The sequence below is a fragment of the Schistocerca nitens genome, chromosome 1 (genome assembly GCF_023898315.1).
Source record: "Schistocerca nitens isolate TAMUIC-IGC-003100 chromosome 1, iqSchNite1.1, whole genome shotgun sequence".
NCBI classification, from domain to species: Eukaryota; Metazoa; Arthropoda; class Insecta; order Orthoptera; family Acrididae; genus Schistocerca; species Schistocerca nitens.
The window spans coordinates 484,092,478-484,110,040 of NC_064614.1; the positions used below are offsets into that span (position 1 = coordinate 484,092,478).

Below are 17,563 nucleotides of genomic sequence, written 5' to 3' on the forward strand. Positions count from 1 at the left end.
CCAAATCTAGTTTACTCTTTCGATGTCTTCAGCAAAGCATACTATGCTGTTCATTCCTGTTGCTCAAAAAGTCGTCAAAAGTGAGTTAACCGTTTTTCTGTGTATTTTTCTGAATCACTATTGTACTGGATGTTGTGTGTATTTCATGTGTGTTTTCGTAAACTTTAGACTTTGATTTGTTTGTTTAGATTAGCCATAAGATGCCGGAGCACCACAGATTGTTAGTTATTAGGAATCAATTTTATTTTCAATTCCAATCGTAGCTTTTTTATAGTTATCACCGGTTTCAGCATCTAAATTATCATCAGATAACCGATAATATTGTGGCTCCAGATGTCTTTGGAGACGTCGGCTACACTAATCGAATGCAGCTGAGAAGGAGAAGTAGCAGACTAGCGTTTAACGTCTGGTCGACAACGAGTTCATTAAGAGACGGAGCACAAGCTCCGATTAGGGAAAGATGGAAAAGGAAGGCTGCCGTGCTCTTTCGAAGAAACTATCTCGACATTTGCCTGAAACGATTTAGGGAAATCACGGAAAGCTAAATCAGGATGGCCGGACGCGGGTTTGAACCATCGTCTTTCCGAATGCAAGTCCAGTACGCTAATCACTGCGCTAGCCCGCTAGTTTAATGCACATGAGCATGTAGATGTTTGTTAGTTTACAATTTACAAGATTAATGAAGGCGACTGGGACGGAAAATTATTTTATTTCGATTTGTTTTATCCTTAGCCATACGTCTATGTGCATTAGTTCCTATTTACGACCTGAATACGGTGTACTATAGTCTACTCTCCTTATACAAGAAATTTTTACAAGTGAGTTATTCACGCTAATGTTCAGGATTAGTAATCTGCAGCGAAGTAATTATGTCTTCCCGATCTGGCAAGCGCGTTCGTGTGTTCGTGCGTGTGTGCTAGCGCTTATGTGTATCTGTGTGTGTGTGTGTGTCGGTGAATGTGTGTAAGTGTGTAGGGGAGAGAGGAGGGAGAGGCTACAGCAAGAGCACGTGACCAAACGTCAAACTAAAAGAAGACATCAGACCGGTTCCCACGTTATAAGCGACAAGGAGGGCACAGGTCCAGGGCTTTATAAGCCTCCGGGGAACACAGAAGGGATAATGCGAGAGTGGGGTGTCTCGTCTTTCACGCGCTGCCTGCCCCTCAGCGCCGCCGACACTAGGATCCCGGGGCGGAACTGAGCGGCGGGTGACAAGGTTCGCCACTTTGCGCTCTGCCCGTGTTTGCGCTTGCTCGCCTCGCTTCCATGCGGGCGCCGAGCTCAGCCCGCGGCAGTTTTCTTACTTAATTGCCTGCCGCCTACTCCGCACACATCCGCCTCGCGCGGACGTCCGGGCACAGGGTCGCATTTCTCTGCTTCGGTGCACCTCGAGTCATACGTCGCGAGTTGGCCTTGAGCTACACAGTATCACGACCGAACCACGCGACAGGCGCCCGAGTGAGCAATCGATTTGTACAAAGCTATACACGCACTGGTCAAGAAATCTACTGATTCTTATGAAAGTCAAAAGAAAATGTGTACTGTTGCTCCACTGTTTCCACGACTAGGAGCCTGCTACGGCTGGCAGTTACTATTTTCGTGTCACCCACTACAAGTCCACCTCACAACGCCTCGGTTGGCGGTTGCTACTTGCATGTTTGGCCACGAGAGACAAAGGCTCCTCATACATTCATCCACAAATGTCCACCTCATCACTTCAGGATGACGGCTGAACTGAAATGTTCTGTGGGAGTACTGAAAAATTTCAACGACGCAACTCGTCGCCAAGCCCGAGATCTTTAGTAGTTTTTACTTTTTTATTTCTAACACAGCTTTCAGATACCATAGATGCGGACATACATTTCCACATTTCGGAAACACCCTTGTGGAAGAGCCAAATGATGTAGTAAAATTACTCGTGAATTTTGAGAACAGGATACTCAGCACAAGAAAGCCATATACATTTCATTGAAGTTATGATTTCTGGAGTATAACCCATTTTGCGTATGCCTACACAGAAATACACCTTTCAACATCTGAGGAAGACTGTAGGCGACTGTACACCTGAAAGCAATGCAAGTATCAATCACGCCAATGAAACCTGAGAGATAAGAAGCACAATTCCATTGCTGCACGTATCTGAAAAAAGGACCATGCAAAATCGCCTCTGAGATCGCATCCTAAACAAAAGTAGGTGTACGAGGAAAGCAATCAAATAACAACCTTTTAGTTAGTAGCTGACGCCGGTCTTACACACTGAGAATATGTTAATAGTCACCTTAGAAGCTAAGGAACGACTGTAGAAGTTCAGGATGTACGCAAACTCAACCGAGAAAATTTCGGAGGTTGATGAGGGATATTTTGTGAGAATTTAGGTTTAATTGACCCTTGATCTCCGGCGGCTTGTTAGAACCGCATTTCGTTTGAATTTTTACCCACGTTTATATTTGTTGCTGTATTATATAAAAAATACCTGCCCAACAGAATACATGTCGACGGCGTGGGTCGTGTGTCTTATTTGGAAACAAAGCTGTGAACTTGCCACATATTAATGTCAAGTAATAGGTGCCGAAATACTTTTGGTCAATGTAGTAAATATCCCACAACAACCTCCAAAATTGTTTACAGCGGCAATGTCTACTTTACTCTTCTCTCTAAAGCTTGCATGTAGTAGTGGGCGGCAGCTATTGGGCAGTGGAAACGACTTGAAGTAGTGAATCAGGCTGTATGCTGCGGCATTCCGTTGGAACCGTTTAAGTTGACAAATGCCTCGAGAACGTTACCTGCCATTATGTGTAGCGTCAGCAGTGAATTATGGAGGAAGTGGTGTTACGGTGTGGGGGCGTTTTTCGTCATTATGGTGTGGTTACCTTACTGAGATTAAGAAAACACTAGAAGCGGAACAATATGAACATATTTGTACAGTATTGTGTGCTGCGTACGGTAGACGGAAAATTCGTAGACAATGAATGTTTGTATGAGCAGAACAGTGGACTCTGTCATAAAATAGCAAGTGTAGGGCAATGGTTTGTGGACTGCAACGTTCCTGAAAGGGATTAGCCTACGCAGAGTTCCGACCTGGACCCAATGGAACATCTTTGGGATGAGATAGAACGTCAATTTCGCTCCAGACCCATCGTCCAACGTCGCTGTCTTCTCTGGTACCGGCTCCTGAGGACGAATGAGTTGCTATTCCTCTTCAGACAGTCAGGCACTTCATGGAAAGTGTTTCCAGCAGATTTTAAGCCGTCATAAAGGCGATGGGTGGACAAAATGGTTCAAATGGCTCTGAGCACTATGGGACTTAACTTCTGAGGTCATCAGTCCCCTAGAACTTAGAACTACTTAAACCTAACTAACCTGGGGACATCACAAACATCCATGCCCGAGGCAGGATTCGAACCTGCGACCGTAGCGGTCGCGCGGCTCCAGACTGCAGCGCCTAGAACCGCTCGGCCACTTCGGCCGGCGATGGGTGGACATACCATAATTAATTTCCACTAATAGATGTCGAAATACTTTTGATTAGACACTGTAGAAAATGTCAATTTAAACACCTTTCAGCCGTCTAGTCTCCAAACTTATTTTATTTGGCTACTAGTTTCGGTGATTTACTACGCCATCTTCAGGCCCCTGGCCGACGTGTAGGCAGATTCCACCTCGGTTCTGATCAAAACAGAGGTTTGCTATAGCAATCAGATATCTACTCATACCATTATTGCTGGCCCTGTTTTGATAGAGGTGGAATCTTCCTACACGTCGGTCAGGGGCCTGAAGATGGCGTAGTAAATCGCCGAAACTGGAAGCCAAATAAAATAAATTTGGAGGATAGACGGCTGAATGGGGTTTGACTTGATATCCTGTATCGAACAGCCGAGTTTCGCAAGCATCTCTGAAAAAATGGACATACACAGTGTAGAAAATATCCCAGAATAACCTCCAAAATTTTGGTGGAGTCGGGATTCACCCTTTATAAAACAGATAAGTTTTTCTTGATGAGAAGCACCGACGAAGTAGTGTTCCCCGGGACAGCCAGAAATCACTGTCCGCTTTGACTCGTCTGTACCCGTGAGATCACGTGACTGCACCTGAGGAGCTGCAAGCAGCTGGTAACGCGTTCCTTGGTCGACCGGAGGGCTGGCGACCGTCGCGCTGTGGTGTGGTGTGGTGTGGTGTGGCGTGGTGTGTGCTGTGGGAACCCGGAGGACCGCAAGCTAGGCGAGGCGCGGCCCAAGGGAACGCGCCTGGCCGCGCTTCCCACACGGCCGCACAAAGCCCGCAGCCACAAAGCCCGCGGCCCGCGCCGCCACAAAGCGAAGAATTCCCTGCCAGCCACCAGCCGCGCCTTATCCTTCTCCCCTCTTATTCAGGCTGCGCGGTCCGCTCAGCCACGCGGCACCACAGAGAGAAACTACCTACCGTCGCACGTTTCTGTGCGTACATCAACTCCGCTAGTCACAAGCTGCGTGGCATAACGGTACTTTCTATCGGATCAGGAGTTAAAATGTAGATCACCCTAAAACTGCCAGGGTGGTCTGTCTCCCTAAAGACCATATCTACAGCGGTGCGCCAGCAAGTAGCTGGGTGCGCCATGTGTTATTCGCAGAGGTGTACGAAGATTACCTCGCGGCGTCGGCAGTATGCTGCTTTCTGTGTTTGTCCCACGCTTCACGCCGCCTTCGTTGTTCACCTAGTTAGTTAGCAACTTTGGGGCAAGCACCACGTTGGGACTCTGTCTCTGCTACTGGTAATCCCTAGAACAATTTATGTACTCGGGAAACAACCGCTGATGCTTCGTAACGCTATACTTGTGTTTTATTTACATCACCCCATACTGAAAACTGCAATGGCTAAGTACGTTCAGCGTACCTGTACTAACATAAAAATCAACGCTAGATCTACTGTACACATCCTGAAAGGCATGCTGCAGACCGACGTGGCAGAGTGGCGCTATTGACTGGATCTTCACAAGGTTCACTGCTTCTTGCCACTTTACTTCGCCTCGCCACCTGTCTTCTTAACTGCACGCTCCGCTACAGAGCGAAACATCTATTCTGATACCGTAAAATGCTAGCTACTACAAAACAGAACTACAGAGAATAATAGTGTTCTGTGTACTGCTGAATCAACTATCTGTTTCTCTGTCCTGCCTCGCCGGCCGGAATGGCCGTGCGGTTCTAGGCGCTACAGTCTGGAACCGAGCGACCGCTACGGACGGAGGTTCGAATCCTGCCTCGGGCATGGATGTGTCTGATGTCCTTAGGTTACGTTTAATTAGTTCTAAGTTCTAGGCGACTGATGACCTCAGAAGTTAAGTCGCGTAGTGCTCAGAGCCATTCTGTCCTGCCTCTGAAAAGGTTACTACGCATTTGCTTAGTATAGTAGATACATCATTCGGCGAAGCGATCTTGTTGGCATTTCTGTGGCAGCTCCATCGTGTGTACACACGAGTAGAAGGGAGAGGAGTCAGTAACACTGGACATTCCAGTTTCCTTACAAGTAGCCACACGGTACCGTCTATTCTCGCCACTGAATGATGCGCCCATTTAGAGTACGTACAGTATATCCCACCCTGGCTGCTTTCAACGCTTCGCTGGCGGTATCCGTACAACTACCTTCGCTATTAGTCCACTATATTGATTCGTTTTCTGCTGCTTCCGTCACGGGTAATAATGCAGACTCTGTGTTCGAAACTATATCGGCTGATTTTATTACATTTTGAGTTTCCTCCTCTGTCCCCATAAAGCACCTTCCCTTCAGCGTTCGCACTTCGTGGCCTGGTAGTCAACATCGCTATTTGAAGATCGCAGGGTTCGTAGTCGATTCCCGGCCGGACTTGGAGACATGCTTCGTTGGGTGTTTGTGTTGTTGTAACCATTTCATTTATATCCATCGTCACACAAGTTACCGAAGTCAGTAATTCCATACGGTACTATAGTAGAGTGCTGTAGCGTTAAGATCGGTTTTCTGGTTGATGGGAAATTTCATTTTTCATTATAAGACGTCTCCTACGTCGAACCACATTTGGCCAGGAGCAATACTGACTGCTTATATATCTCCTTCGGCCAATAGGTGTTACTCCTGATTAGCCTAATCGTCCTCTATCGATGTTCTATAGAGTACCACTAAATGATATTACCAGATTCCTTCTCAACAGATGGTTCAATGGTTCAAATGGCTCTGAGCACTATGGGACTTAAGATCTGTGGTCATCAGTCCCCTAGAACTTAGAACTACTTAAACCTAACTAACCTAAGGACATCACACACATCCATGCCCGAGGCAGGATTCGAACCTGCGACCGGAGCGGTCGCTCGGCTCCAGACTGTAGCGCCTAGAACCGTACGGCCACTCCGGCCGGACCTCAACAGAGAACTCGATCATTTGTAATTATGCTTTCTCCGAGTGACTGTCACTTCAGTTCGTTCGACATTTGTGTGGCACTCTGGTGAAACAAGTTTGTGGCAACGTGCTTTGCTTCTGCGTACACACGAGATCTTCCATCACTGCAATGCATGCCGTGTTTACCCGTTCAATATAGACTTGGAGATACTGTAACAATTTGATGCCGACATTCACTGCTATAAAAACTTCCAAGCTGAGAGATCGTGGTAGAAGCATGGAACTAATCACTAACGTGTCGTCCGCGCCTCTACGGACGTTTGTAAACAACACAATAATTTGAACGGAAGGGGAGAGGAAGTTCAAATTCAATGTGACTGACGGCTCTGCTCAAAGGAAGAAATATAACGACACGAACATGATACCACCTGTCAGAAGCAGTCACATCCATTCAGCATCACATGGCGCGTTGCGGTGCCCCTGTGAATTCGGGACGTCTTCAACTTCCTACGCTGGTGTCTCTGAAGATAACCCACAAGGGTGCGGACGTAACTCAGTCAATAATTTTACACATCGGCCAATATAAACAGAACCAGATCTCCTGACACAAGACGATTTGTTATAAACACGTAGGCTTCCGGAGCTAGTGTCAATGCCATTAAAATCCTTCTGTGCGTACTGCCACGTCATCTTGTAACGTACTACTATACCCGAGAGGTTCTGGCCGTGCAGCAGAAACCTCCCTCAAGACGTAGACTGTGACAGGAAACGTAGTAAAACCCAGAAGCATTTGGACGATAAATAGGCCAGTAGAGGTCGATATACAACCCAAGCACAAATGGGACTCCGTGAGGGAGCTCTCAGAATGGTAACTCACACCTTCCCTCCTCTCCCCTCCCACTTAGGTCTGGGAAGACGACGACAGGACACGCTAGGGAGGCACGCCGGCCGCTTACGTATGTATGTATGTATGTATATACTTGCGCCGCTGACACGGCCTTCCGCCTGCCGCCTGCCGTGGCGGCGTGTCCGGAAGTCCGGTGCCAAGTTCCGCAGCGCCGGCCAACCGAGCGAGGGAAGTACCCCAACCCGTGGCCGCCGCCGCCACTCAGCGTGCCCTTGAGCCGGTCGGCCGTAGGGGACCTCCGGCGAGGCGCCCCGAAAGTATTTAAGCTGTCTCTTCTCTGGACAACCTATCATCTCCAATTACTGACCTCGCAATTAGAGGGTGCCGCCAGCTTTCGCCTGTAATTGTATGTTTTCAGTGCAGCACGTTCTGGTGCCGAATAACGAGGCCGTGTAAACTCTTCCATCTTTTCACCTAAGATTACCAGCCTCGGCTAACATCTGTTGTGGTCACGTCTCGAGCGTATTTAACACCAATAATGAACATCACAAATATAAACGTTGCAACTTTCTTGAAATCACACAATCAAGCCTCAAAAATGATTCTGGAATCAAGAACTCTTATGAAAGCGAATTCGTACAGGTAATTATTTAATTTAATGCTCCTTCTGCGGTTTGGAGGCAAAAAAGTGTAAGTTTCTGTAGTGACACGTTCTGTACCTGCTCACACCCTCAAAACAACAATACGTTAACAGCATCGGCAACGAATTATTGTGTACCCTGTAGCAGTATACTATATCTGCTAACATTTTTCATGCGGGTCAAATAACAACAACGAACAATTAGAGAAAACTACGAGCCTTTTGGATAATGACTGAGCAAGGAGACGCTAATTTACGAAAGCATAATGCGTAGATCGATAGCTTGAGAAAAAATGTGGTTTGATGAACCCTCTGCCAGGCACTTAAATGTGATTTGCAGAGTATCCATGTAGAAGTAGATGAAGGAGGTCAGCCAGATGCGATTTGACCTATGTTCTAAAAGCATGGCGTGTCTAGATATCGCTTTTCATCAGTCTCTCATACTTACCTGTGTCTCAAGTCCAATGCGTTATTACCACAGTAGTCGCAAATCGGTAAGAAGTAAGATGTTTCAGTGAGGCTGTAGTTCTCATCAAAAGGGGTGGTAGGAAGCACTTCAGTGGAAAGTCCAACTGCTCTAAGACATAGATCCATACAGATAAGAAGCATTGCTGTTCTTTTTTCTCTAGATTGTTGAGAAAGACAGCAGTATACATGGATTAGAACCACAAAGTAAGTGAGAGGTAGTTGTTTATAGCACGGGTACCATAGAAACAGCCTGTGGGAGAATGAGCTAGGTCACGCCTTTACAGCGTTGTCACATTGCTCTGTTACCTCAGGCACCACCTGCCACAGTCAGTTGCAGACGGCCCTTGCGACCAGTAATGTGATAATTCTGATTCTTTTTCGTAGTTCGTGTAGTTTCTCTATGCGGCGTGCTTACTTCATTCGACAGAATGTCGTTGGCTCGTTACGAATGTACGCAGAAAAGTGATGAGACCTTTACCACCCCACTAACCAAACTCCATGCTGCATGTTAAGGAACAGCATTGCTGTGCTCAACAAACGTGAGTCAACGTCGCCCCTTCCCATGCTCGACTGCCAATCACTTGGTTGTTTTGATCGAGGTGTAGGTATCACCTGTACCTGCCCCCTCCTGTTTAGTTTGTGAAATCGCTTTTTGATTGGCGTGGAGAATGGAATAATGGTCGATAGTTCTGAGAGTGGTACAGAAAAAGTTCTGAAATAGATAACCATATCAAGTATAGCACTACAAAAAGCTGTTTTATAATAGAGTGGAGATGCCGGTTTGTAAGACATCAACACGCGTTCAGGGAAGCTTCATATGCGCGAAATGGCGCTAAACAACTTCTCTTGATGCCCATGCTTCCAGAGACTTGCACAGCTCGCCATCCAGCTGCGCTCTCAGTGACTAGTGAATACGCCCCCGCCGCTGCGTCTCGTTACATCGTTCTCGATATAATGTAAATCAGTTCCCAAAGTGAAAAATACCAATCGGATAATCCACTATCTGATCAAAAGTAACAGGACATCCCTGTGTAATACGAGACTGACCACTAGATGTCACGGAAGACTGGCGCACCAGTATGAAAGGAAGGGGGGCAACGTTGTTTCTTAGTAGGGGATCAGTAACAGCGGGATAGGTCAGTCAGGCCTAGTTATTGGATGACAGCTAAGTAATGAATCCTTCAGAGACATTTCAGCTCTTCGAAAATTCCAACTCGGCTGTTGGTAATACGATTCTGAAGTGGAAACTCGAGGGAACAACCACAAGCAAACCAAGATCAAACAGACCAACGAACAGGGACCGTCGAGAACTGCGGAGGGTGGCTATAACAAATAACATAAGATCAGCGGAGAAAATCAGTCGTGACTTCGAAGGTTTTGCCAGCACAATTTCGGTGTGTAGGTAATTAAAATGAATAGAGCAGTGGTTGAGCAGCCCTGAACCGCTCTGCTAATCCCACAGGACAGAACAGGTAGTTGGAATTGTGGGAAGGGGCCAAAAGGGGGCTGTCACACTCAAACACATATAACAGTTGTCCAAACAATACAGCAAAATTTTTGAACTTAGTTATTAGCCACCCGCCGCTTGAGTTGGTGGAAGGACTGACGCCACTGGACGGCGGATGACTTGAAAAATGCAGTTTGGAGTGGTTAATCACGCTACATCCTGTTGCACTCCAGTGGAAAAATTTGGGTGTAGCGAATGTCTGTAGAATGTTATTTGCCATCATGTACAGTACCAACAGTGAAGTACGGAGAGCGACGATCCTCGTAGTAAGAGTGTTTATCGCTTACTGCGCTTGAGAAAATGCTAAATACGGAAGATATGATCACAAAAAATGGTTCAAATGGCTCTAAGCAGTATTGGACTTAAGATCTGGGGTCATCAGTCCCCTAAACTTAGAACTACTTAAACTTTACTAACCTAAGGACATCAGACACATCCATGCCCGAGGCACGATTCGAACCTGCGACCGTAGCAGCAGCGCGGTTCCGGACTGAAGTGCCTAGAACCACTGGGCCACAGCGGCCGGAATATGATTACATTTTACAGCGTTGTGTAATACGCACAGCAGAACACTTCGGAGACGATGATGTCCACAGCAGGTGGTCCAGTGCCTAGCGTTGCTGCCTCTGGATCTCGGGGTCCCAGGTTCGATTCCCGGCCTGGTTGGTGATTTTTCTGTACCTGGGGACTGGGTGTTTGTGTTGTCCTCATCATTTCATCATCATCATCATTTGTGCAGTGACTAGAGTGGATTGGGAAAGAAATGGACAGTGTAAAAATTGGGACTTTGTACAGGCGCAGTTGAGCGCATCACATACCAAACATCATCATCATCATCATCGTCGTCGTCGTCGTATTGTGAATAATAACGTTCCTGACATGAAATGATCTGGCCTGCCCAGAGTCCCGATCTCAAACCAATCGAGCACTTTTAGGATGAGTTAGACCGTCGACCTCGTTCCAAACCGGCCGCAGTGGCCGAGCGGTTAAAGGCGCTACAGTCTGGAACCGCACGACCGCTACGGTCGCAGGTTCGAATCCTGCCTCGGGCATGGATGTGTGTGATGTCCTTCGGTTAGCTAGGTTTAAGTAGTTCTAATTTCTAGGGGACTTATGACCACAGCAGTTGAGTCCCATAGTGCTCAGAGCCATTTGAACCATTTGAACCTCGTTCCAAACCGCAGCGTCTCTGCTTTCTTCTCCCGAGGAAGAGCTGGTGGCCATTCCTCGGCAGACATTCTGAAAATTCATTGAAAGTGTCCCCAGAAGGTTTCAAAAATGGTTCAAATGACTCTGAGCACTATGGGATTTAACATCTGAGGTTCATAATGGTTCAAATGGCTCTGAGCACTATGGGACTTAACATCTGAGGTTCAAATTGGTTCAAATGGCCCTGAGCCCTATAGGACTTAACATCTGAGGTCATCAGTCCCCTAGAACTTAGAACTATTTAAACCTAACTAACCGAAGGACATCACAAACATCCATGACCGAAGTAGGATTCTAACCTGCGACCGTAGCGGTCGCGCGGTTCCAGACTGTAGTGCATATAATCACTCGACCACTCCGGCCGGCCATCTGAGGTCATCAATCCCCTAGAACTTAGAACTACTTAAACCTAACTAACCTAAGGACCTCATACACATCCATGGCCGAGGCAGGATTCGAACCTGCGACTGTAACGTTCACGCGGTTCCAGACTGTAGCGCCTACATCCGCTCAGCCACTCAGGCCGGCCCAGCAGGGTTCAATCCGTCACAGGTGTCCGGGCACTTCTCATCAGATAGTGTATGTTGCTACGAGTGCTCGGTTTCATGTGCAAGTGCGTGGTTATCAGTGACTAAGGACAAGTACAGAAAAGGGTGAGCGACGGTGGTTCGCGGTAATTGGGAAGCGTTTGTTCCGTAGAGTTCCCGCCCTCGCCACCTCCGCACCACAGTGATCCAGACGCTCTGACGCCCCCTGGCCCTCCCTCTCCAGCCGCCTCCCTGCCGGCGCCGGCATGCCTAATTAAAGCGTCCGCTGCCAACGCAGCTTGCAGAGCTGAGGCCGTGTTATTAATTACGCGCGGTCAGCGTCCGCGGCGCGATACGCGCGTAATTACGCCCTACCGTGGCCTGCGGCGCAGTACCATACGCCAGCCAGCCGTGCGCCCCACGCGGGCCCGCCTTCACGCGCCAGTGCGTCCGTAACCGAAGGCGAACGGCCAACAGCGCCCTGGAACAGGCTCGAACTAGGAGAGACCGGAAGTCTCGAACTGTGCCTGCCCCGTAACTACCACAGGCGCCTCGTTGAGAAATCGCTTCTTGTGGGCTAAAAATTGAGTTACACACAGTTTGAGTACTGGGAAAAGCTACTACCAGCCAGCTGAAGATTGGCATCACCAGTTAGTTGATATTGGGGTATTCCTGTACTCGTTAATTTTAAAGCAGGTCGGTTCTGAGTAATCCATGTTGTGAGTATCTTAGCTTCCGCATACGCCGAAAGCTAATATCGACGACAAAAAAAACTTCTTTGGTGGTCCGCAACCCACACTAAACAAATTTAACGGTTCACTTTGACAAAACTACTCTATAAATTAACAGCCGTACATCGAAGACAATTTTATATAAAAGGTAGGAAAAGAGTGAAGATCAGTACAAACCATTTGTTCCAATGTTTCGAGTCGTTATTGAGGACACATGGCGATACACATCGAATAAATTTACACGCGCACTGCTAGGATTCGAGCGGTTCTAGGCGCAACAGTCTGGAACCGCGCGATCGCTACGGTCGCAGGTCGAATCCTGCCCCGGGCACGGATGTGTGTGATGTCCTTAGATTAGTTAGGTTTAAGTAGTTCTAAGTTCTAAGTTAAGTCCCATAGTGCTCAGAGCCATTTGAACCATTTGAACTGCTAGCATCACAGCAGGTCTGTATAGTCAAATTTGAATGTAAGAGAAATACCCAGGGAAGTTACATGAGTATCCTTGAACCACAGTCGATTTGGTTCTCGAGAAGTCGTGTTGGATAAAAGATGAGAACCTGTTTTCGGAAACGGGTGTGTGACATTAATCAGCCATCATCGAACATGTTGTCTAGGGATTATGATAAGCTAAGAAGTCAGGGCGCGTATCGAGGTATACAGGCTCTACACGGTACCTGTTTACAACGTACCACTGTGGTGTAGTTGAAGTCAAACCGAACAAATCGATCGAGGACATTTGTGGTCCATCGAGAAAGGAAACAGCCTCCTACAAAAGCCACCTACGCTATAGTGGATGCTCGTCGCACGAGATTTTGCCTAAATTCGACCTTAAATGTTGAAAGCCACTTGTCTTCTTCTTAAGAAATGTAAAATTGAAGTTTTTTGTAATCGTACCTCAAATTGTTGTGAACTTTAAGAGCGTAAAACTAACAATTTTTGCTACCGTACTGTGTTTGTAAGGGTTAAATTTCGGTCGAATTGTTAACGCATTTAGTTTTTACATAGCTTTACAATTTTTTTTTATTTCACTATCCTCAAAGGATATTTTAATTTAGTAGTGGTAACGAAATAGCAGACTAAGCCATTGGTGTAAAAGAGGGAGAAAGCATTGACAATCTAGCGTGGTGCGCGTGCAGTGTGTTTGAGATGGGTTTCAAAAATGGCTCTGAGCACTATGGGACTTAACAACTGAGGTCATCGGTCCCCTAGACTTAGAACTACTTAAACCTAACTAACCTAAGGACATCACACACATCCATGCCCGAGGCAGGATTCGAACCTGCGACCGTAGCGGTCGCGCGGATGCAAACTGAAGCGCCCAGAACCACTCGGCCACACCTGAGATGGGTTTTGTAGGATAATTTGAGACTGTTCCCCTGTGTTATATACGGCAGGTGTCCTGTATCGATTTCTTCGTCTCGACTTTCCGTACACCACTGTGGTACGTTGTAAACAGTTACCGTTTACATCACATTTAGGAAGTTATTTTTCTCTCTCTCAGTACAGGTATGAAATAGCAAGCAAAATATTTGTACGTCGTACCCTCTGTTATCGACTCTAAGTGCCGTGAGGGAAATGTATGTAGGTGTTTAAGGAGAAGTACGGTTTAATGACCGCCTCGGCAGCTGCGCGGTCAGCGCGGCAGAATGCTGAGCGAAGGGGTCCGGGTTCATTTCCTGGACGGGTCGGAGATTTTCTTCGTTCGGAGAGTGGCTGCTATGCTGTCCTTACTTTCGTATCATCATCACTGACGTTCCTATTAAGATGGCCGAATGGATATGGCCCGAAGGCCAATAAAAAATCGTGTTTAACGTCCCTTGAAGTACAGGGCCTCAGTGCAAGCGGGGTTGAAGGAAGGGCGAGGAAGAAAATTGGTCGTTTCCTTTTCAGAAGAATCATCACTGCATTTGCCTGAATTGATATAAAGAAATCAAGGGAGTCCTATATCTGGGTGTCTGGAAGGGAATTTGAAGCGTTGCACTCCCGAAAGCGAGCCCAGTGTCTTACCACTGCGCTACGTCTGGCTGACAACTATCTACAATTCTTTCACCTAAATTCAAGTTCATGCAATGTGGCACTAACGTAGCAGGAATAATATGATGTGATGAGAGAGTCACGCGAAGTCCAAGTAAATTTCTAAACTCAATGATCGTAGTTGCTACCTTTCGGATAGTGATTCCACTTTATCCGCTGAGACTAAAAGGGTGAGACTCCAAAAGGAAATATTAGTTACTAATTTTTGGAAACATTATTGAAAAAAGCAGCGAGCTGATAGGTGATTTGAAATAGTAATTTGTCTTGATTGCAGGTCGTTTCATTAGAAATTAAAAACCACGTGCCAGTGGTAACCTGTTTCGATGGTATCTATATCACCAACAGATCATGTCTCATTTGTTGGTGAGCAGAGACGGCCGGCAGTTGGCGGAGGTGCCTTCCGACACCTGTCAGTGCTCTGCTTGTCGTCTCTGCTCACCACCGAATGAGACGTGTTCTGATGATGGTCTAGATATAATCGAAGCCGGTTACCACTGGCATATGATTTTTAATTTTTATTAAAAAATTACGATCAAGTCTGATAACAATTTCCAATCAAAAAATGTTGGTTTTCTCCCTATATTCAAATCTTCTTTTCCTTCTGTTTTGATAAGTTGACGCCGCTTTTTTCACCTATATGAGATGAAATAAATGGTGTTATAGCTGTGATGTTTCGTGTGTTGCAGCTGCTGTTGGCGCAAGCGGACTGGAGTGCGACGATCAAGACTCTGAAGAAGACACACGTATCGAGGCACACGACGAAGGTGAGTAAACTCAGCTTTCGTACTGCACCCCTCCTCCTCCTCCCGCACGACCATTTGAGACGTACGGCCGCATTAGCTGATGATATTCGCTCCCGTAAATCAAGCGAGTCTACCAACAGGCTGATCGATTGCCGCTTGAAAGCAAAAAGTGCTTTATTTCTTCCCGTGTACGATGTTACGATGTTACATGTAGCCAGTATACGTCTCAAGTGTAAACCAGTTGCCCGCACAGATTGCCTGTGACACTGAACAGTGCCAATTTGGTTTGTACCTGATATATCTGCATTCCCCGCAGGCCGAAGATTTATTCTTCCACCGGAGCAATTTCATTTGGTAATTGTATTTAGCGAGTAATTTATAACATTAGTCAGGTCCCAGTTCATCATAAATGTCGCTGTAGTGAAATTTATGGACCACAGAGGCACATTAGTTTCACAGAGCTAAGCGAGGAGGGTTAGCGCTGACAATTTACTGATCGTTCTGTTCCGAGAGCGAAATGGCTCCAACCGCAATTGTAGCGACAATAAGTGAAAGAAAAATGTTGTTTGCATTTTTTAAGCTGACAGTTGATTATTAACAGCTCCGATGCGCGAGATAACCGAGCACTAAATTTGTTACTGAAGCCGGAGTGATACGTTCCCCGTATAATACGAAATGCCGCCAGTCTCAAAGTGATAATACTTCGCAACGCGTTTCATTATTGATCTGAAATACACATAAAAGTTTGCACAGCCCTTTGTTTTACTTGGATCTGTTACTTCTGATGGTTTCAGAGCCATTTACGGTGTTTTCAGAACACTGAATTCACTTGAATGTCATATTTAGAATTATATGTTGATGACATCGGTTTTCAGTGCCTGATTAAAACATTACTACTACATTAACTTAAAACGTAATAGCTGAGGGGTAGAGAACTATGAAAGCAAGAGGTAGTAGGGGTTGTTCATCGACTGAATCTATTCAAACTCATAAAGTAACTAACTACCCCTACAACCAAATCATTCATTTCATGGAACATTCACTTTCTTTTTAACGTACCCTGCTTGATCTGCCTTGAACAGAATGAAGTACAGCTTCAGGTACTTAAATATCTCAGTAAGCATATAGGCCTACTAATAAGATATTAAGAAACGCAAACCTGTCTTTGACTTCTCGCAACTCAGTAATTGGCTGTACCCCAAGCAAATATTTTATGGTAAGACCTAGAAAAAGATACTGAAAGTCTTTTTTTTTTTTTTGTCTGGGAGTTACGAAGGCATCGGAGTTGATTGATGTGGTGATTGATTTCTTTTTGTCCCGTATCAGTTTCACGAGTTGAGCACGTTTACAGTACTTAATGTTCACAACATTCTTGTGCATACAGAAAGCTTTTCATTTTTACTTCCTACCGCTACCTCGATTGTGAAATCACGTAACGTTGTTCTACGATTAATTCTATCAGTCGAATTCTGATAACTGTTTCCACTGTAATTCATGCGTAATAACATTTCATTTTTCACACAACCCTTGAAGCGCTCTGTATTATAAATTAGAACTGCATTCTGCCATTGAAATGAAATGTCGTGTGACTAGGGCCTCCTGTCGGGTAGGCCGGTCGCCTGGTGCAAGTGTTTTGAGTTGAAGCCACTTCGGCGACTTGCGCGTCGATTGGGATGAGATGATGATGGTTAAGACAACACAACACCCAGTCCCTGAGCGGAGAAAATCTCCGACCCGGCAGGGAATCGAACCCAGGCCCCTTGACATGACACTCCTTTGAGCTGACAACTCAGCTATCGGGGCGGACCGTTCTGACACTTTCGGGCTGTATTGTTCCATCTGAATCGTACAGACACGCCTCGAAGACCAACTTACAACTTTAGGCCACCACTAGGTTCTGTCTTTCTACCTCGTCCTCTTCGGCTCTGTCACCTTGCAGCGGGATTTGGGCGATGTGAAGAAAGGATACAGCTCGCTTGCCTACATCCTCGAGTGTTGATTAACTTTGGAAAAAAGGGAGAGAACACAAAATGTGTTATCTGATAAGAAGTGAGGGATCGGCGAGAGATGATGACGTAATGTTACTGATGAAAGCACTGTCAGCCATCTACCAATGTTGTCGACTAAATCTGAACTATTTCTGTTCCGTCTTGTGGACACTTGCCTGATGACGAAGATGGGTGTCTCGTATTGGTACGGTAAGCTTTGTTTCTTTTTTCGACCGAATGAGGTTAAGTCTCACCCTAAACTCTTGTTATTTCAGCAACCCCAAGGTTGGTTTGATGCGGTTATCCGTTTCTGTGTCTCGTCAGCTAGTCTTTTAATGCCTGAATAATTACTTTATCCCACATCGTCAATGAGATATTCATACCTAGTGTTGCCTCTGTGATTGTTTCTTTCATCCACTCTTTCCACCACAGTTTAAAGCAATGCTGTTTGTAACATGTGGCAAACCAATCTATCTGTTGGTTTAGTTACGGTCTTCATTAATTTTCTTCTTTAATCTTCGTTGATC

General features: G+C 46.1%; 1 protein-coding gene across 1 annotated transcript in view; it reads left to right on the plus strand.

The window, feature by feature from the left end:
- The window catches only part of LOC126255811 (protein scabrous), a 226,329-nt gene that overhangs the window by 159,352 nt on the left and 49,414 nt on the right, over positions 1-17,563 (plus strand). Inside the window, exon 4 of the mRNA XM_049955434.1 lies at positions 14,992-15,069. Coding sequence (XP_049811391.1) covers positions 14,992-15,069 — 78 coding nt within the window. The remainder of the gene's footprint in view (positions 1-14,991; positions 15,070-17,563) is intronic.